We start from the raw sequence: 22,976 nt of genomic DNA on the forward strand, positions 1-22,976 counted from the left end.
GACATTGATCAAAATCGGAATTATACCGTAAATGCAATGAGAATATTTTAACACATAACTCTCTATAAGAATATTTTACCTTACAATCTTACTATTTCTTTCGCAATGCTCACAGAATACTTTGTCAGTCAAAATTATACGTATACACTGAATTTATTGCCACGAAAAGAATAACAAAAAACTATAATTTTACAAATCTGAAGACTTTAATAGAGCAAAAATATAATAGGTTTTGTTTAATAGGTTTGTTTGTTTGCTAGGAAAATCTAATAAATTTTGGATTATACTATAAACCAAAGAAACGAAAAGCTGAAGCAGGTTGACAACAGTCATCGATATTGACGGTATAACAAGTAGATTTTATGAAATTAAATTAAGGTAAAGTTTTTATTTGTTAAATATACAAACTATTCGTTAAATTTAAAAATAGATTTTCAGATAATGTTGAGAATATGTAAGCGATGAAAGCTGAAGATGGTTTTAAAAGTCTGCAGGAGGATTTAAAAAACATATGAATTCAAGATGGTATCCATTACTATATTAATATTACCAATTAATATAAGTAATAATTTCAAGAAGATTTTTTTAAAAACACTTTTACTTGAAAAGTTGAATTCCAATGATATATTTTTGAAAGAATAAATTATCGTCTGCTACTTGACAGTTTTATTTTCATGCAAAATGGCGCTTTTGAAGGAGCAGTGAACGGAAGACTATGTTTGTACTGTTTCCGAAGAAAATTATTCCTACTAAAGTATTCCGTGAAAGCCTAGAGTTTTCGATATCTACAACTACAATAGATAATATTGTCAAAACGAAAGGGAAAAAACATCAAAACTTGGCTTCAAGGTGGAAAACTTGTTCCAAATATATAAACGGGATGCCTCGAATGTTGCAAATGTGTTTCAAATCAAATGAAAATAATTCAAAAGTCAGCTCCAAAACCATTAATTTATTTTTAGGGATTTTTATAATTAATTATTTTATAGGGATTTTTATAGAAAATCCCTATAAAAATCAAGTGTCAACCGTAAACAATAATTAATGCTGATTTTAATATTAGAAAGGCGAAAAACCATAATATGCTTCGTCTTTCTCCACGAGATATTGCTGAATGCAGAAGGCGCTGCAGCATTCTTTGCGAGAAACATTTATCCAGACAAAAATGGGAAAAATGTTGTCATGATAGATGAATCTTGGGTGTATTTGAATGATTGCAATAAAAAGAGATCCATTTATTATCATCAAAAAGGAGAAGAAAATTCTTAAAGCAGCGTTTATAGTATCTAAATATTTATAGATTTTCAAAGGATTTATAATTGTTGTTGGTTTTTCATATAACGGCAAATTAAAAATAAAGAACTCGAAGAAAACTGTTAAGATCAACTTTCACATTCTATTAGGAACATATTTTATGCCAAATTACCCAATTTTTACGCTAAGCATTAGTTTTTCACATACAATATTAATGAACTATTTCAAGTTATTAATAGGGCAGATAGGTTACTCCTTTACGAAATATTTGACACATCTGCACAAAAGATGGGGCGGGAGGAAGAAGGCAGTTCTATTGTCTCCCGCTCTGCTAGTCCGATTGACGAAATTTAACTTGCGTTTTTCATGTCTCGAAAGTGCATTTTTTTGTCTTGGAATGTATATTTATATTTATTTATAGCATTGTCCTAACATAGGTATTTTGACACAAATTCGGACTTTTCATAAAATGACATAACTATTTTTTTTTTCACATTTTGATTCTATGACTCATTCTACGATTTGACTCATTCTATGACTAAATATTAAATGTTGTAAAATTTGGTGAGAATTTACGGAGAAATCCAAAAACTTAACATTGGCGCACTTTTTTTTTAGTTTGCTCCGAGAATAATTCACTTGGCGAAATTCTTAAAGTTTTGTAATCTATTTTTCTTTCCCTTTCATTGTACACGATCGGAAAAAAAGGTACCTCGTTCATTCTTTCAAATAATCTTAACAAAGTTCTTAAATCACATTTGGAGTTATTATCGCTAATAACAAATACGCCAAATTTCAAAGTGCGCGTACATATAAATTCACGTATGTCTTGGGAACTTTTGAGTAAAAAACGTTAATTATTTGCAGGTCTGCCTAGAAATACATCTACTTTAAGGTGATGGTATACATCTTACAGGTTTCAATTCAAAAATTTTTGTCGGAAAAAATATTAAAAATTGCAAATTTTAAAAGTAAGGCAGGAAATATCACGGGATGTTATTTGGATTGAACCTAAATTTCGAATTAAGAAAAAACGAATCAGGTAAGTTTAATAAAAAAGATAAATATACACCAAATTATTAAGGTAAGTTTAAATATACACCAAATTCAATTACATTCAGGAGCTAAAATGTTGAGAGCTAATTTTTTAAAAACTATTCGTCCAAATTTTACAAAATTTGACGTTTGGCATAATTTGAGTCGTAGAAAGGAAATATAGAAAAAAATTGGTATGTCATTCTAGAAAGTCCGATTTTTTGTCAGAACACCTATGTTAGAACAACGCTATATATAAGTAACCTGTAACCTATGTTAGATTAGTGCTACTTGATATATATCCTAAGTCACGATTCCAAGACATGAAAAATGCAAATTAAATTTTATCAATCAGCCTAGTAGAACGAGAGATATAAAACCTCCCCTTTTTTGTGAAAGGTGTACAAGTAAGTTTCTGAATAAAATACTGTGCTGATCTTTCATTTTTAGCACATCGTTCTTACACATGTGTGTTTCGCGTATACTTTTCAAACACTCAATAAATGAGTTGAATAATATATGAAAGCTCCAAAGAATTCTTTCATACAGTTTAGAAAACAAGCTAGTGCATATGAAATCAAAAATTCAGTATGCAGATTTTTACTGCATAATATGTAAATTCATATTACAAAACTCATGATCATAAAGTATGACTGAAACGACACTAACCAATTTCTGCCAATCCTGCTACCATGGACCTAGCTCGGGCTCGACCGACGGATAACGTTGTCTTAGGATCTCGCTTTGGAGGCAGTGGAGCTGAAAGAAATAAGAAGTTTTATTACACATTTAAAGAGCAGGAGATAACTTACAAGAATACATAAGCTAAGGTGAAGATCGAGATACACAGTGTAACACTCTTACGAAGGACATAACTGATTTTGTCAAAAATAAAGCATTAAAGACATAATCAAAAAATAAAAGATTGAAGTTTTATTAAATAAGCATCTTCCCTCAGTTAATATAGTATGTAGCACAAAATAAAATAAAAAATAGCATAAAATTCACCAGTATTCAATTCCGAATAAACCACATGCAAAAACCAAAACGCAGAAGCACAATGGCAAACTGCAAGAAATAGGGTCAAACTATGCCAAAACCAAAAATGAAATATGAAATTTACATCTTTCGCTGTATCATCATCGGGGGGGGGGGCGCAACGAAAGAAGTTAATAAATAAAACAGCTTATTTCTGATCCGGCAAAGTTAAAAATTTAAAAATTATCTTAGATTATTTTTAAAATCTATTATCTTAAAAATTACCTAGATTTAGCAAAAGACACGGACGATGTTGGATCGCTGAATGAAAAGACTTGATTTTTTTCAATGCATGTAAATAGATTTAGTTTAAATATTTTAACGTCTCTTGTGTGATGATAATATCACTTTTTCTAGAGGGATGGGGGTTTTCCTACGCACACACACACACACACACACACATATATATATATATAATAAAACTGTTCTATTAGATGTAATAAAACTGTGTTATTATTATTGAAATAAAACGACTTAGTGAGAGTTGCAGTGGACTAGTGTTAGAGAGGACTGCATCATAGTTTGAAGACTTTGCTCCGTAGTTAGCAAGATGACACTCGAAGAACACACATAACGGTAAATTCCACACATAATTTTATTTTTCGATAATGCAAATTATAATTGTGGGTGCGCTATGCAACTCCCAGTTTTCTACAGCTCACATTTGACGAATTTAGAAAAGTAAACCTTACGTGGCTAGCGGCATAGCCGAAAGCAGCAGAAGAGACGAACAAAGGGAAGAAGAGAGAGTTGCGACGCAATTACCCTTTTTATACCAAAATCCATTTCAAATCTCATGACAGTTTAACGTACAGGATTTTGGGTTCAGATTTTATCGGTAAGTGCGCATCAGAACTGAAGGGAGAAACATTTATTGCTGTTATTTTTAGAATGAAACGGAAGTAATTTATTATTTGAAAGCTAGATTTTATATTTCCCACATTCATACATATATATACATATACGCACTTGCTGGCGTATAAGACGCACTTCTTTCTTTGAAAATTAGTCTGCAAAACGGGATGCGTCTTATAGGTCGATACTCAGTTTATTCGGAGTTAGAATTTCGCAAGTTTGTGAATGGGTCAAAGTTTCATGGGATGCTGCGAAAACAGAGATAGTAGTTAAATCATTTAAGAAGTGCGGCATTAGTAATACACTGGATGGCACAGAGGAAAATTTGTTGTATAAGGACTCGGAGGCTGATTTAGAAGAGGTTTCAAGTGACTCTTCACTTAACTCTGGAGATGAAGGTCTGGGTTTTGACAAAGAAGATCAAAAGGTGTTCTTTCCCAGATAGATTTAGTATTTGCAGGAAGTATTACTTCGTATTTGTATTACATTTTATTTAAAATACTGTAAATTAATTATAATGATGAGTAATAAGGTTTTATCCTTCAAAAATATGTATAAAAAAGGATTGCGACTTGGCCGGTGCGTCTTATACGCCGGCAAATACGGTATATAAAACGCTAATCTATTCTAAGGTGGCCAACTACCCAACATGAAGAAAGCAAAATGTTACACAGTATGAAACATAGACCCTGACACTAATCCTAGAGCAAAATAAAACTGAAACATAAACAAAGAAAGCAAGTAAATAATTAAATATAATTGATAATTTTTTGGTCTTAATGAGGAGCAGCCAATACAGCTATCAGCAGTCATGGTTCTGTGTTACAGTTATTTACTGGAGAAAAGCTTAATAGCAAGTAATTGATCAAACTGAAATTCAGTTTTAACTTTTTAGAAGTTTTAATCAAACAATTAAAATACAATTAGCACAAAAGTAAAAATTAAAGAATTTTTTAAGATTATTTATCAAAATTTAACCTGTTATGAGGCTCCTCGAAAGAAATAATGTCTTTCAAATTTTGCAGTTAATTACAGTTTATAAATACATTGAAAAGATAAGTAAATAAGTAAAAAGAAAGACAATTTGTCTCTATTTCAAATCAAAGTAAAGATCCTTTTTCAGTATTTTTTATGGAAAAAAATTATATATACATTTTAATCAGAAGAATATGTGTCACAGTACTACCATAGAATACCAAAGAGGTAAATGTTTTATAAAATGGCGCATGCTTTTTAGAAGACAGTTAGTTGTAAAAACCAAAACTTCAAAAATATGTAAAAATGCCAAACAACAGCTTTTAGCTTTTTTTTTTTTTTTTTTCAAAGAAAAGGGGTTGGGGGAGTGACCAAAATTTCAAAAAATACCAAAACAGTGCTTTTTTAAGGGGTGTGGGGGAGTGTCACAATAATGAATTCTTAAAGTCAAATTTTGTGTGGCAAAATCTAATTTAAATATATGCAAATTTGGAAGGGCCAACAGTCGTAAAAGCCAAATGAAAATGCAAAAGTAGAAACTAAAGTAAAATTTGGCAATGTTATGAGGGACATTAACAGCTTTTTAATAACGCATTTTTATCTATATCTATCTGTCTGTCTATCTATATACCTATCTAGCTATCTCTCTCTCTCTATATATATATAATGGGAAAAGCAATCAGAAATAGAGAAGCATTCAGCTAGAAGAGCTAAAATATTATTGATTCACACGTTGCTGCTTTGCACGTAACGGCTAATCTATTTCCGTCATTAATATTTTTCCTAGATATTATTTCATGACTATACATTGTACCTTTTTTGGTGGATAGCTTGCGAGGCAAAGTGGCACACTGCCTATTGATGAGTTGTGGTTTTTCCGTCTGAGGTAGCGTGGCGGCAGCTTGTTGGATGACTGTAACAACTGTCATGGAAACAAGGTCCCCAGACTGTCGTATGATGGCCACCACCCTTTCGTGAGAAGCCTGAGACACGTCCTGACCGTTAATCTAGAAGATACTTTCATTAAATTTTCTGCCAACATTTAATATTAAGAAAGTATAACAATAATATAGCAAATAAGATATGTTAGAGTGAATTGATGTTAAAGAAAGCATCCTTAAAAAAGGCACAATTTGTAGAGCTTTACTAGGGCAAATGTCTAAGGCTCGTAATTCTGAAGAGCCCGCTTTCAGTACGGAAAAAACTAAAAATAAAAAAGTTAACGAATCTTTAATGACATAGAATATTTGTTATTTTTTAATTAATACAAATGGAATCATAAAAATTGTTAAATTAATATAATCGCAATCCGTCCTACGTATCGTGCGGATATACATTGTGTATGATTTATCTATACATGATTTTTTCAAAGGCCAAACATATGTACTTTACAAATAGGTTCATTGTTAAGTGTTCATCTGCTTTGCAACTACAACTGCTATCGTAACTAGTAATGTAATTTTTTCATTTATTCTGTCATTTATTTTAGATGAAACTTATATAAATGAGATCGAAATTTAAATATTGCATAGAACGCGATAGAAGCTTAATCCGCCAGTGACAGGACTTGATTCACTTACATCACGTCGTGGCTAACTTGAGCGCCACACTATTGATTAATGAACATTAATTCTTGAAATAATATTTGCTCTATACTTACGTTTGCTTCAAAAAATTACAGAAAATGAAAAAAAAAAAAATCCGAATTGTTACTCATATTTTCTCTCAAACAATATTGAAATGACCTTAAAGAGTTTTAATTACGTATTTCATTTACTTAATCTCATTGTACCTTCTTAATAAATATATTTTTAAGCATTCTATGCATTAAACTTGTTTCTCACCTTAAACTTCTTTCACTATGATTATTAATGTTTAGTCTCAATGATTTGTGTATATTTTCTATATAATCTAATAATAATATATAAAAGAGGATTGAATACGAAAATTAGCAAAACAAAACTGCAGGCAGCAATTTCGTTAAATAACTTCTACCTTTCTCAGAGCGTTGTTATTATTGTGGAGTTTATCTAGCCTTTTTATCTAATAACTGTGTAGGTACCTCGTGAACACTTAAGCGAATAATCACTTTAGTTTATGAACAGAGAAGAAAACTCAAGAAGTGTTAATTACCCTTTATTTCTCAAATTAGGAACTTTATAGTTGGCTCCATTCTCAGAGCTTGCAGCAAAGCTTCCACTTGGGCTTGAACTCAAAGTAATAAGAAATAAAAATTAACTAATGCTTAGCTAGAAAGATATAGCCGAAGCTATCAAAATTCTAAGTAGTTGACCCCTAAATATGGAATAAGCTAGCAAAAGTATTAAGGGCCTAAAATACTGCCGAGTGTAGAAACAGTCTAGAGAGACTTAGCCAAAAGGTCAACGCACGCTAGTCAGAAACTCTGAGACTCTCTCTCGAAGTCAGTGGAACATCGACTTAAATACCACTCTTACTCATTTGCATTAAACGCGATTCTAAAAACACATTCTGGTAGGAAATTGTAAGCTGAAATTAGGAAGGACAGGAAAGCAGCTTTAACTAAAGATGACTGTTAAAAACTTAGGATAAACCTTACATTATTGCTAACATACGTAGTTGTAGATATTCCAGTGCTCCCCAAAGAAGATGAAATATTTGATCAAAAGAACAGGATTTGAATTAGTTTTTCCTTTAAAAAGAATTTTCTGTTTACTACAGAAGAAAATTTCTGAAGCTTTTAAGGAACTTAAACTGATGGTTAAATAAGTATGCGTAATCATTTTCAGTTTCGAAAATTTTGTTTACGATTTTTATCCATAACAATGGAATATTGTGGGGAACATCTTTATTTCCCCATAGTACTTAACATATAGAAGATGTTCATTTTTCCTGAATGTTTAAAGATCTGCGGATTTGTACAATAAATGCAAAACAACATTCATAAGGAATTTGATAAATCACCCATGAAGAAATCGCACATTTTTCTATCTTTTCGGCCGACATTTCCACTTTATTGATAGGTATAAAGGACTCCACAGAAACAAACTTCTTGAAGTATTAAGAAATGAGAAGGCTTAACTTATGGATAAAGAGAAAATGATAGGAAGAAAGAAGACTTTGTAACAAAACCCTTCTCTGAAAAGAAGAGACTTAAAATAATCTTATTTTTTTCATATATATTTGAAGAAATTCTTCCATATTTTTTGAACCTGCCAATAATAGTTACATCCTATGAAAAACGAAATGACTGACTTTCATTAATGGGTCATTTTTCAAATTTACTGTGAATGCAAGTCTTTCAGTTTCAAAATAAATAAACATATCCGACATGTTAAATAGAAGAAAATAAAAACATTTATTAAGAATTCCGATAAGAATAATTATTTTCAAGTTTTAGAAACAGGAACTATTGCTTATAATTATTCGCTTCTCCATTTGAATTTCTTAAATAGGGAATTTTCGAAATTCTGCTCTTATAGCAACCTCGTAACGTAAATAGCCCCAGCGGAAGTGGCCGAATGTTTAAGACTGCAGAGAGTTAGGCACGGATTCGATTCCAAGCAAACGGGCTGTCTGCATTATTATTAGTCCAAAGGGGCTTTGTCCCTGAAGGACTATTGTTTTCGTTTTGCGATTTTGCGTCGGACTCATAAACGTCGGTTCACTTTTCAAACTGTTGCCACAAAATGTTAGAGTCCTGCATTATATTTGAAGAAATTAAATAATGAAAAATCTGCATAAATGATTGTCTATTTCTCGCATTGTGATAAAACAATGATACATAGAGCCATCAAATTTTGAATGACGAAATCCTACTGCGAATATGGGCATTTGAAATCCCAAATTTGGAATTTGTTTTATTATAGATTTTATATTTTGTAAAACTTTAAAGAATTTTTGATTTACAAACTCAAGGCTTTAAAAGCGAGAAATGGCAACGTTATATGGAAAAAAATACTTTTATCTCCAGCTCGCGAGACTGTGTATATCGGAAATTCTAAAGATATGCTTAATTTAACATTATTTTGCGATATTGCTCTTGAACTGAATTTTATGGTTTAAGTGCAAAGAACATGATATTTAATAAATAAAGGTAACACTCAAAACGTTAAAAAAACGCCCCTTTGGACGTAATTTAAAATCTGAAACACATTTCAGATTTTTTTTTTTTTTTTTCCGTGGTTTTCTCCAAGTGGAACGTAAATACGAGCTAGTTTCGCTTAGAAAGCACTCCGTGAAAGTTTCCGTCCCCTTAGGAAAATAGCCTTCGTGAGCTTCGCCGTATTCAGTTAACATAACTTAATTTACTCATCTCCCAGGCAGGAACCTTGTTTGCTGATATTGATATTGCTTTGCGTTTGCTGGTTTGTTCTTGCTTTTCGTGAAGTTCTTTTTCAGTGATATGGAAATGTGAAGCTTTCTGTACAAGAAGGTAAGATTTTTGTACTTTTCATATAATTTTTCAATGTGAACGAAATACGTGTATCAGTAATATATTAATAGTGTTTTAATTGTTACTCATGATCAGGGGCGTAGCCTGAATTTCTATAAAGGCATGCTGCTGAACTGGTGTTTCGAAAATTGTATTAACAAATGAAAATTAGAATTACATGTATTGGAAAGTTGACTATTGTTCTCGCGTATTAATATGTTGTTTTAAGGTCTGACTTAAGGTTTTTTTAATTCATATTAGTGGTTCGTCAAATATAAAATTATATATGTAGTGGTCCGTGAAGTTCTAAGGGTTGACGACCGCTACGTTAAACTCAACAAAACGTTTGACCGAATATGTAATATATCTAGATGTGTACAATAAATATGAAAGGGTGTATCCAAAATTGACTAAATCTGAAAGTAAAGCATTAAGTTCGTTTACTTTGAGAGTAAGCTTTGAGTTTCTGTTTTTATTTATTCGCATACGTAACGAATAGTGGTGAATGTTAAATTCTTTCTTACTTCCAATAAAAAATCGCCTTTCTTCAAACCAGCCATTTCTGCCACGCCTCCTTTGTCTACGTCATCAAGGTACTGTAAACTAGGCCAAAATTCAGTTGGTTGCCTTTCCATCAGTGGACTAGTAGCTAAAGAATGGAATAAAGAATCAGATTAATATAAGGAAAAACATTGTTTCCATTAAAACATTTCTTTTCAGAGCATAAAATAATATCGTAGTAATAAAAGTGGTCGTTAAACCGTCTCAGAATTAAAATAGCTACTTATTATAAAGTAAGATTGATAAAACTTTAATAGGCACTTGAATTTATATCTGAAGATTTTTATCATATATATCTGATTATCTAAAGAAATCTAAAAAATGCATTTGAAATCTTGTTAGATTTGCAAATTAAACTAGACTTGCGGTGCAAAAAAAATATTTGAGCACATTGTATCATAGTTTACGTTTTGTTAAATTAATAAGCTTATGGGGTATTTTTTTTTCTTCTTTCGGCGTGCGTTCGTGGTGTAGTTGGAAGCATACTCAGGGGGTATTCGAGAGTTTCAGGGTTCGAGTCCGGGAGAAGGCACTGCACCTTTTTCACGTCTCATGCTTCAAAATAACCTAATGGCTCTAGAGGCTTATTATGAAAAATATCTCTGCTTTCAACAAAAATGTACCATAATTATGGTATTTTTTGTATTTATAGAAAATCCTATCCATTACAAAAATTAGAAAGGATTATGAATAAAAAATAGTGAAAATTACGAAATTTAAGTTTTATATTTATTACCTTTAAAAATATATTAAAATTATATGTATATTAGGGAATGTTTCATTACAAGAAAATTTTCATACGGTAAGTTATATGATACATGCAGGTACAAATACAGATAAAAGAAGAGGAAAACTAGACTGTCAATATTAATCACCAGATATTATTCCCATTCCCTAATCTTCTATAAAGCGTTCCCAATAATGTGATGTGGACACCACGTGACTTCCTTGTATGGCCTATTAAGTTATACGCATTTTTCGCTACATTCTATTTAAACTTATTTTTTCGAATTTCAGTAGAGATATATTTCTCATTCAATTAATTCAAAATTCAATTTCTTACATCGCGGCAAAGTAAAAATATATAAAAACTCAAAATCTCTTTATTAGAAATTGTAAAATACAGAAAAACATAAACCAGCAAATACAGCTAAAAGAGTTAAAAAAAACAATTTTTACAATTAAAATTAGTTTTGAATGAAACAAATTTTGAGTTATGCGAGATACATACATATATATGTACGTACAGACGTCATGAAAAATTCTTTTCTGAATTCATTTTAAATCCATTTTACAATCCTTTTTGTAAAAACAGTCCTTTATCCTGTCCGTACGTACAGATGTCAAGTGAAATCGTTCAAACGGTTTCGAAAGCGGTTGAAATGTGAAACCCGAAAATTTTCGCGATTACAGTACTTCCTTTACTTCGTATAAGGAAGTAACAAACAATGACTGTACCAGAACTCTTCCGATTTAAAACCCATATTTGTTCCACGGCGGGCAACCAGTCTCGCAGTCTTCGGCAGCATATCGTAAACCCATGCAACAAGATCTCAGCGTTTTTTAAACAATTGAATTAGGTAAATTCATTATAAGTAGAATTACATGGAAAAACATATAGTATTATCACCTTTAGCTCCCCTGAGGATGAAACCAAAACCTTTTTTGCCTTTATGAAGAATAACCGTCCTTGGCTCACCGAACCTAAAACAGAAAGCTTAGTGAAGCAACATAAATAAAAATACATGAATTTTATAATAGATTCATGAAAATCCTTCTATGACTTAAATCCTGGTATTTAATATTAGGCCAGAAAATATTTGTATTGGTGTAGATTTTGAATAAATTCCATTGCTTTACTAATTATAATACTATTGGATCAAGAGATTCTATTGATTTTATAGAACATAGGGAATTCTTCAGGAGAAAAAATTTTGCAAAGTTGGAAGAAGCAGTAACAAATTTACTGAATAATTAGCAGAAAGAATAAAAAACTAACGTGACGACATCTGTTGATGAAAAATGGAATATAACATGAAAAAACTACAGTAACAAAATTTTGAAAACGTTGCGAAGAATTGAATCGGGATTATTGCCATCAAATTCATTATAATGCTTTCAAAATTTTATATATCAACTTTTTCATGTTACACTATTGTTTTTCTCGACAGATGATGCTACGTTCATTTTCTCTTTGCTTCGCACAGTCTATAAATTTGATTGTCGCCCCATCCCAGATGAAGAGGGACCTATGATAGGTCGCCTTCCAACCCAGCAGAATATTATTACACAAATTCTATGCCAGTCTAAAACTGTAGGTGATATTCATCCAAAATTATTACAATAAAGAAAATTCTTAAGTAACTCTTTTTTTTTATTTCTTATAGTTTTAAATTTATTATTCGGATCTTATCACAGGTTAACGATTTCAAAGAAATTGAAAAGAATTCAATAGAGGAGTCTAATTCTATGGCAGCAGAGTAATATATAGGAGTTATGGGATGCTCAATTTTTAGCTTCATTCAAAAAGCCTTTCTCATCGGATATTAATATTTATATTCAGTAGCTGATGGTAGGAAAAGTATCTCCCTTATTAGGAAAAAAGACTGGATTAAAAATAACTCTGATTTCAAATTTAATTTCATATTAGTGTAATTGCATATTGATTGTAATTGAACGAATAACAGAAAAAAGTAAATCATACGTCTTCCATTTCCTGGTGACATCTCCACCTTTAACGTTCAGGTTTCGCCTGTATTCAGCCTTCAGGCGACCCGCTGCTGGTAAAGTATCTGCACAGCGAATGGTCATTTCCTGAATGCAGGCAGCAGGAAACAGGCCTTCTTCGCCGTCACGACGCCTGCCTTCTAAGTAACCGCTTCCGCTTACTCCTAAAACTGTAACGAAACCGAAAAAAAAAATTAACTATTATAATTTTAACACAAATGTATTTAGTAATATTCATTAGCAATCAACATCACATAGTTTTGACATTAGAGTAGAGTTGGATGGATCCAAAATTTTCGCCTGTGAGGTGCATTTTAATTTCATAACAGCTATTTTAATTTTGAAACTCTTTCCTTTCAATTCTTGTTTCCACTTACTACTCCCTCCCAGAATGAGATTTTAGAACCGCGTTGAATGCAAATGAGTATTTAAGAAAGGTTCAACTAATTTCGATAGAGAATGCTAAGAGTCGTTAGTGAAGCGTCTTAGCCTTCTGGCTAAGTCACTCTCGAAGCTGTTACACTCAGCCGTCTTATACGGGCGTACTGATATTCGCTGGCTAGTTTAATTTAAGAGCCCATTATGTTAGATAATTGTGTCTAGCTTCGACTAAGCCTCGTTTAGTTAATTATAGTTTAGTTTCTTATTTTTTTATTCTGAGCTAGTGCCCGAGTAAAAGCTTTAATGTAAGCCCTAGAAGGGGCCAACTGTTACTCTTACTTGAGTGAATAAAAGAGTATTTTGACCCTCCTCGAGTTTAAGTCTTAGTTGTTTGAACTCAGCGATAAGTTGCTTCATAGTTCATTAGATTCCTCGACGTTTCATCTTAGACGAGGATTTAAGAACCCTACACACCAATCAGAAATTCTAACCCTAAAAGGTTCTCGAATTCTTTATGCAGTGATAAATAGCGGATGAAAACTTGTTATTTAAAAGCTTTTACGTTAAGCAAAAATTAAAATCTACAGGTAAGGAGAAACTAATTTAAGTTCACTATTTTTAGAAACACATTTAATTTTGTTTTTACATGATAGATACGTTCCTGAAAAATACGTGTTGAGAAAACTTGTGCAGAAAGACATTGTACTTATGGAAGATAGGGAAACTGATTCCAGAACTTTAGCAAAAATAATAGATTACAAAAACGTCTGAAAGCATTCGTCTTGAGGTTATTATTTTATTTCTACAAAATTCATACGTAATACTATGTAATGTAAATGTATTATAGTAAATCTGCATTTGAAACGAAAAAAAAATTCTTCATGAACAAAGCAAAATCTATTTATGTTTTCTTAGGATTGGAATATTACTGCTGTCACTAGAAACGTTACAGCTATCGTTTCTTTCCTCTGTTAATGAAATTATTTCTGTGATACCTTGAGCAAAATCAACAAGCGTCTCCTCTGTTTCCTGATGTTTTATCAGTTTCAGGAACGAACTCAATTATTAATCGTTGTGTTCGTGTCTTAAATTGGCCAAATATATAATTCTCTGTAAGAGGTTGTCAGCAGCTTCAGACCACGTTGAAAGTTCCCAGTGCGTTCCTCAGTAGGATCATTCTTGGCAAAATTACTTCTCAATTTTATGGCCAATTCTAGACCTTATTTTATTAAATTCGTATATAGAACTAGATCATTTTCTTTTTTATTCTCACTAGGTTCTGTGGGATTAAGAGTTTCAAGGACAAACTGTAATATTTCATTTTTGCTTATGATCATGTCCACTAACAACATCAATAACTTCAAAACAGATCACAGAATTCTTCTCCATGAGTTATCTGTGCCATTGTAATGATACGGAGAAATTCAAGCACATTATATATAACGGGATCTTTGTCTCATTCTCTTCCATTAGCTGTTATGCGATCCTCTCGTATGTGAATGTATTACTACATCAAAAATAAAAAATTTCTTAGAATTTCAAGAATTTCGGAAAACAAATTTTAGATTTGGCTTCATCTGTTCGTGTTGAATCAAAATGGTACGTGCAAATAAAATATTTAATACGGATCCCGATTAAAACAAATTCGTGTAAATGAATTAATGTAAAATCAGAATTAGGTGTACATCTGTTTTTATGAAAAGGATACAAGCGAAATTTAGCTTGTGAAGTACGTAATCAAAATACCTGAATTCTGAGGTTCATTTTCTCAATATAATTTAGCAATAATATATTTGGGTAACACTTTAGATTTTGGTTATATTCCCAGAAACTTTCTAAAGTCAGTACAAATGGAAGAAGATTATTTCAAAAGTTTACACCGATAAACACTAATAATGGAACGCTTAAATCATTCCAGAAAATGAAGAGTGTGGAATGTAGCCCCGCTACATTTGTAATACTGGCAAATCAGGTCCACCGAAATTGCAGTACTTCCTCAATGAATTAGTCCTAATAGGAGGGGAAAAAACTAAGCTTCTCAACTTTTGAGTTAAAACATTTAATGGTTCTTTAGGTTAGAATTCGAAGGAGTACGGGAAAAAAAAAGATGAAATTCATGTTTACAAATATCAAACCTTTTTAAACTTTCGTACGAATCGAAGATTTAGGTATCTAATTTAGATCATGATTAAGATTTCGATATTAAAAATGTACATATTGAAAATAATGGGCTTTTCTTTATTTAAAGATTGCTCTTGTTTCAGAATAATTTCATATGTCGCCATTACAACACACCAAAATTTTTCGTGCATATCACAGTTTTTTAGAAAATGAACGACGCAGAGAACAGAGAGATGCAACAACAAATCTTAGCGAGAAGAAATATGTAAGATATAAAATATGAAAAAAATTACTCACTTTAATTTAGCAATAGTCCTTTTAATTTCTCATTTTAATTCGGCTACATCCCTTTCCTAGAATTTAAGTGCGTCCCTTGAAAACTATTCCGCATTATGCCAGCTTTAATCCTACAATAGGGTTAGCTCTTGTTCAATAATCGTTCAAAATTTAAAAGAAAATTCATCTTTATAAATACAATTTGCTAAAATGCGCACTTATTTTATTTATTTATCTAATTATTTGCTTGGCTACTTCTTGCTAAAATTTGCTGTTGCATCGCTCTGTTCTCTATGTCGTCCATTGTCTGATACAAATGTGATATATTTTGAAAAACTGTGAAGTGCTTATCGCGCCCATAGTGATGTGTAAAACAGAGTATATGTGTTTACATAGATATGTGTTTACATAGAGTATATGTGCTTAGCATTAATCATCAAGAAATAAAATTGTGTCTTGTTATCTACGCCCTATGTTTGCAAGATTTTCCTTCACCGTTGTGTCATCAGATGTATTTACGCCAGCTTCATATCCTCAAGTCATCTATAAAATTATCACAGTTAGCAGAGTCGATTAGGATGTGAAGTCGATTACTGTAACTTGAGCTAATTTACTAGAGGAAAAGAAAAAGTGACTGCGCATTTCAACAAAGCGTATTTACAGAATTGAATCCTTTGTTTAAATTTCGGACGGTGACTGGACAAGAGCTAACTGCATTGTAGGATTAAAGATGACATAATGCGGATTGGTTTTCAAGTGATGCAGTTCAGGTTCCCAGGAATGAGATGCAGCCAAATTAAAATGAGAAATTAAAAAGGACTATTGTTAAATTAAAGTTAGTAATTTTTTTCATATTTTATATCTTACGCATGTTAGTATAATATCTATATCAAGAGTTTTCAACCCAGAGGGGGTTTGGTATTCACCAAAATTTTCTATACATTTTATTGATTAATTTATAAAGCAGGTTAGAAAACAGTCTAAATCTAAATAAATGTATATATGTATTTTCCAAGTCCCTGAGAACCACTGATCTGTATATATGAAAGTAATAAAACTTTTACATAATTTACATTTGACATAAAACTTTAAAAATTACCCTATATCGGTTATTAGCTTATAATATTTAGAGCCAAAAAATGCAGGCAATCGCATCGGAGCGCTTGTAAGCAAGGGCAAGCTAACTCAGAATATTTTTTCTAAAGCTGATTCTTGCACACAGAAATCTACAACGATTATCAACTAAACTTTAAATTCAGGGAATTTAAGGAAACTACATGCAAAATTATAACAATTAGAAATATAGGATAATTTAGTATATTTAATATATTTGCTCTGGTGTGTGATCACGAAAATTTCTGGGTACCATATTTCAACAAAAATATCCATTTTGACCGCTATCGAATGCAATTTAACAATGTTTTTGCGTGAAATCTGTACGTAAGGACAGAATAAAGGACTCTTTTTCCCCAAACGAATTATAAAACTGATTTAAAATGGACTCAGAAGAGATTTGTGGCATCTGTACGTACGTATGTATGAGCATAACTCAAAAATGAATAGCATCAGAACGTTGAAATTCTGTATGTGGGACTGCTATAACATGTAGATGTGCACTATCCTTTTTGGTTGCAATCGGCCGCACCAAAAGTGTATATCTATATATATATATATATATATATATATATATATATGTAAAATATAAAAAATACGATGGCTTTGCTCTACGCGAACAAGGAACCTCCAATTAACTTTCCGCAATTTCAGGATCTTCCCCCTAGACCGGTATTTTCGAGAACATTCGAGTCTATTATTTAACTGCTTCTATAAATAACGAAGTCGCGCCATTTTGCTGATTGCTTCTCTCCTCCTGCACTACAACACTTCGCTGTTGCTTAACCCATCTTTCCTTTGTTAGAATAGTTATGACGCACAAAGTCTAAATTTAATCGTATTTAGTTTAAATCACTATTGAATATGTAATTTGGAGAATTTCATCTAAAGTAAAAATGATCTGCTGTGAAAATTGAAATAAAGATATGGAATAGTAAAAAGTGAAATCCTTCTGTGTCATCATTTCTGCTGTATTCCACTCAGCCACACAATGCCCGCACTCTGATGGCAAGCTTTGTCACTCATATGCTCGACTGCCAAAATATCACACACACACACATATATATCCATTCTGTTACTTGGCTCAATGAGCTCAGTTTCTTTATTCTTATATGTTCGTAAATTGTGTGTTTTCTGCCATAAAAAGTATTACGTTATGTTGTTAAGGTTTTTATGCCTTTAGTTAACTGCATGTTATAGTTGTAAAATTATCAAAAATATAAAAGTTATTTAAGTGCGGCTAAGCCTTTTTTTTTTTTTTTTTTACCACAGCAGCCATATTTGTTTACATTTGAAACTTAGTAAAGTTGTGGAATTTTTTCCCAATCTAGAGAAACTAAGCTTCGCAACAACAAAGTAACGTCTTCTTTTATTATTTCTAATTAAATTGTGCTTAATCTATTATGGAATTATCAATCAAGTCATAAGTCATTAAACTATCCCATATATTGACTAGCGTCCACAACAGCATAGCGTCCACAACAAATTAAATCAGTTTCTACGCCTTCAGGGTCTTTTTGCTAAGTGAGACTTAAACTAAACTTTCGGTTGTGTGCACCGAAAGTTCTGCCTTCTTGCCCGCTGCCTGAATTGCTTGTTTTTGCATACAAACTGTAATTTTAATTGTAAAAAAATTTTTTTAATTGTTTTAACTGTATTTGATGTTTTATGTTTTCCTATATCTTTCAATTTTTAACATAGATTATTTTAAGTTTTTATGTGTTTTTGCCTTGTAGTGAAGTGAGAACTGAATTAATTGAATGAAAAATATATCTCTAATGAAAATCGAGGAAATAAGTTTGAATGGCATGCAGGAAAATTGCGTATAATTTAATATTTCGTACGAAGAAGTCATATGGTGTACAAATCAGCATTTTCTTTTAATAAAAATTATTTAAGTTATCTAACTTTGCATTTTCAGAGCGATATTTTAAAATTTATTACGTGATTGAAACTGTCATCATTAGAAAACCTATTTTATTTAATTCATAATTTAAACTGGACTTATGTGTCAACAAGAGAACCTAGATCTGGTTGATAGTAGATCGATCCGAATCTTATTTAATAATGCACAGTCTGTTCGAAATACTATACGCATCATTCATTAATGTTGTAGGTTGAAAAAGCATTGCTTTGTTTCTGAACCACGCCCACTAGCCACCGAGCGGTAAGAGTCGTTGAATACTAGTCGCTCGGTCCGAAGTTTGAATCCCGAAGAACGGACATGTGAATTTTTGCAATTTTCATCATATTCCCTTAAAACGTCCTCCACGATGGCATCGCTTCCCTTACGCAGATAGCCCTCCAATGCTTTGCCGCAGTTAAAGAAACCAAACCAATAATTTCTTAAATATGATAGCAGTAATAAATTATCATAATTCTAAGATATTTTTCCTCGTTTTTAATTTCTTTGCTCTAGACAGAGTTGTTAAAAATTTAATATTTAAGGCAATTTCATGCTTGAAAATCTGGCATACCTTGAAGTAATGACACATAATTGAAACAAATAGACTTCTGAAGTAAACTTTTAGAATTAGCAACAATTTTTATTCTTTTCTAAAGAATTTTAAAACATTTACTAATGTATTTTAAAACAAAATCAATTTCTTGAATGCTTATATTTCCGAATTCTATTCAATGCACAGTTTTATCGACATAAGCAATTTATAAATCTGCATTCACGAAGACAATAGTATTCATTAAACAATAGCCCATATAAGATATATATTAACAAAAGCAATCTGTCTTCTAAATAATGATATTTATACAAGTGCTATTTAGACAAAGAAATTAAACTCTGAATATATTTTTGAAACAAAAGATATTGAAGACAAATATGAAAGACAATTCATTCCATGGAAAGTTTACAGACTAAAGTTACGCAAAAAGAAAGTTAAAGACATAGACAAATACGAAAGATAATTCTTTGGATGCAAGCTTAAAATGACGAAAAAAAAAAGTTAAAGACACAGAAAATATCATCAATCATGCCTGTTACTCAAATATAAGAAGTAATAGTCTAATTTGTTTGGAAATCTTCTTTCTCAGAATGATGTTAAAAGGAGATCTACAAAGCAACAGACGAACGTTATACAAATATAAATCTATGGAATAAGACTTTTTGGCTACACTGAATTGCGTGTACATAGTTTGAATTTAATAAATTGGTTAAAGATGGGGTTAAGCTGACTTATTTCTTATCAGATGAAACCAGTAATTTCTTTTATTTAAATGATTTAAGTTAGTAAATTTCTATTAACTTTGAAATAAATATGTTAGCTGATTCGAACTTTGAATTGCGACTTCTTAGTATCTAAATAACGTATTTTACGTGAGTTTCCTTATTGAAGACTTCACTGAATAGCTAGATCTTAAGCATTAAAAAAATAGTTTTTACAGTTTTGAGAAAAACGTTTCGTATGGTAAATAAATAGTGGTTCTATAAAGATTTAGGAAAGTATAATTAACAAATGTTGTAAAATAATTTCTATAACTTAGTCTGTAAGACATATTTTTTAATTTCTTTGGTCTGTTTTTTTTTTTTTTTTTTTTTTTTTTTTTTCATGAAAGATTAATTAAAATTTTATAAATAAAATAATTTTGTATTATAGCCTTATTTCCCACCAACTTAGTATAATTAATTGCATAATTCAGTTTATCTTTCCACTTCCCGCATGTCTGTGTAAAATGGTACAAGCAGAAATACTGCTAGTGTTCCAAAGTGCAACACCATAAAGGAAGAATCCAATAAATTAGATATTTACATAATGTGTAGAACTTGATATGAAATATAAACGATTAATATTACAACGCATTTGTAAATCATATTGGTCTATAACGCAACCTAGAACTATTATAAAGAAGTAGAAAAGTGGACTGCTTTAAATATTTGAATAGCGTGTTTCTTCACCGTTTCTCTTTGCTGTTTCCATGATTATGCCACATCTCTACATCAAAAAGAACAATAAATGGGAAAATGGCAAGGAAGTTTCTGAGTTAGACCGAGCGAGGAAGAATTGTGGGGAAGCCTCAGTGATGCAAATATGGAATGGTAAAGTGTGCGAGGGATAAAACCTATCATCTGAAATGATTGCACCAGCGTGATTGCCGAACGAAAAAGCATGTTATGCGCATGGTAATGACTGATCGAACTGTAACGTCAAGAGCTCTTAGCGGGAGACATTGTAATTTCCGATGAATCTCTCTTCTGCCAACAACAGTGTGATGGTCGTATTCGAGTCTGGATTCACCGCGGTGACAGACAGCATGACACTGCATTATACAGAGCTATACCTGTCTATGTTTTCGAGTGCCACTGAATTTACTTAGCGCAACCGCGTAATACGCAGTGATGGCACAACCACTACATCTCTGAAATTTTGGAATCTGTTGTCCTTCCTTACTAAACATCCAGATTTTATGGATTAAAGCGCACGTGGACCACAGGGGCAATGAGGATGCAGACACTCTTGCAAAGGAAGCTGCAAAGAATATCGGTGCGCAAGATGTCCAGATCCCGCTTCCCAAATATTATCTAAAGCGAGTCTGTCGCACTAAATCGCAGCAACAATGGCAAGAGGAATGGGACTCTATATCGCAAGGCCGTAGAACCCATGACTTTGTCCATAGAGTTTCCCAAGTTCGACTCATCTCAGCCCCTTTTCTTTCCCGTTTCATTACAGGCCACGGACCATTTCCCCAATACTTCTATCAAAGGGGAATATCAACAACTGATCATTGTGTCTGTAATGAAGTAGGTACACCTGATCATTACGTTACGTCTTGCCCTCTCACGGAAGAATGGCACATGAGGCTTCCTGATACTGACATTGCTTATAAACGCTTCTTCATTAAGCAGCCAGCCTATCTCAAGAAGCTCAAAAGCATTATGAACAAACTTGAAGCACTAGGACTAGAATTATGCAGCCCACAATAACAGACTTAAATTTCGCAGAGATTCAAAGCACACTGGTTTCCAGTGACCTCTGCAAGAAGCCCATCTTGAGTCAGTACGCAGAGTAACATTAGGCTGGGAACACGAAAAACAAATGTAAATATGATTTAATATTATCCAAATGTAAATAGTTTAATTATGTATATTTGTAATGAGCATATTAATGCATGGGTGCAATATTCTAAGCATGTGCGTTTTATAAATAGAATATTGTGCAGCGTATTGTGAATAATGTATTGTACAGCACACTGTGTATAGTACCTTGGTAAAATGTGTAAGTGCTCGTAGCATGCAGAGCTATGCTTTGAGCCAAAGGAAGCATAATAATTATAACTGTAGTGCTACAACTTAATGTATTCAAGAGCACAGAATGTAAATATTATAGTGGTAATTATTATAGTAGTTATATGTATGTAAATATTATTGCATTCTGTAAATTTTAGTGCATTGAGTGATTTATATATAGTAGTGTGTTAACGTGCATATTATGAAATGTATAGCGCATGGTAAATACGGTATTTAATTATCTAGCACATGTAATTTTTAACTGCAATTAATTTAATCTGTAATTTTTTCCCTCAATGTGTATTTCTAACAGTGTTTTTATAAGCTTTTTGTATTAAGAATTATGTTGTATATAACAAAGAGTTACTACCACTGCCTATATTATTCAATCAAAAGTAATGTTCAATGTAATATGTAGCCAATACACACAGTGCATTAAGTGTAGAAATGAGTTTTGTAAGGTGTCCTAAATATAGTGCAGTGTTCAATGTAATATGTATTATAAACATTTTAGTGTATTGGGTGTTTTATATAAAGCAGTATGTTAAGGTGCAATGTAACCAGTAGAATGTTTAATTACAAAGATATTTTTGGTATGTTTTAAGAATACAGCAAAATATATGCCACAGTTAACTTTTAGCATGTTATTTAATCAAAAGTAATATGGGCTGTACTATGTCCTTAAATCTGTATTTTGTATATTATAAGTACAGCACAAAGTAAACAAAGAGGATTTCTGTGTGCAAAATGTGTAATCTGTTTGTAATGTGCAATTCTGCTCTTTATTTAAGAGATTTTAATTTATTTATCTGTTGTATCAAGTTATTTATTTAAGTCTGTTTTATATAACGAAGTTATGTACTATATAATCCAGTTATATCTTATTTAAACAATTACATTGTTCAGAATCTATGGTGAATTGTCAAGAATAATGTTCAGCGTAATATGTTGCAAAGAATATATAGTGTATTAAGTATAGCATTGAGT

The 22,976-nt window shown here is 31.7% G+C and overlaps 1 protein-coding gene across 2 annotated transcripts in view; it reads right to left on the minus strand.

Moving 5' to 3' along the window:
- LOC118186859 (uncharacterized) overlaps positions 1 to 22,976 on the minus strand; it is a 267,110-nt gene that overhangs the window by 15,777 nt on the left and 228,357 nt on the right. For both annotated transcript variants that reach the window (XM_085825624.1, XM_085825623.1), the window contains 5 exons: positions 12,837 to 13,029; positions 11,763 to 11,836; positions 10,096 to 10,220; positions 5,972 to 6,164; positions 2,959 to 3,048 (listed from right to left, as the gene is read on the minus strand). In XM_085825624.1, the coding sequence (XP_085681750.1) occupies positions 2,959 to 3,048; positions 5,972 to 6,164; positions 10,096 to 10,220; positions 11,763 to 11,836; positions 12,837 to 13,029 (675 nt within the window). The remainder of the gene's footprint in view (positions 1 to 2,958; positions 3,049 to 5,971; positions 6,165 to 10,095; positions 10,221 to 11,762; positions 11,837 to 12,836; positions 13,030 to 22,976) is intronic.

This window comes from Stegodyphus dumicola, chromosome 10 (genome assembly GCF_044657685.1).
Source record: "Stegodyphus dumicola isolate Sdum_Otavi_A_Nest chromosome 10, ASM4465768v1".
NCBI classification, from domain to species: domain Eukaryota; kingdom Metazoa; phylum Arthropoda; class Arachnida; order Araneae; family Eresidae; genus Stegodyphus; species Stegodyphus dumicola.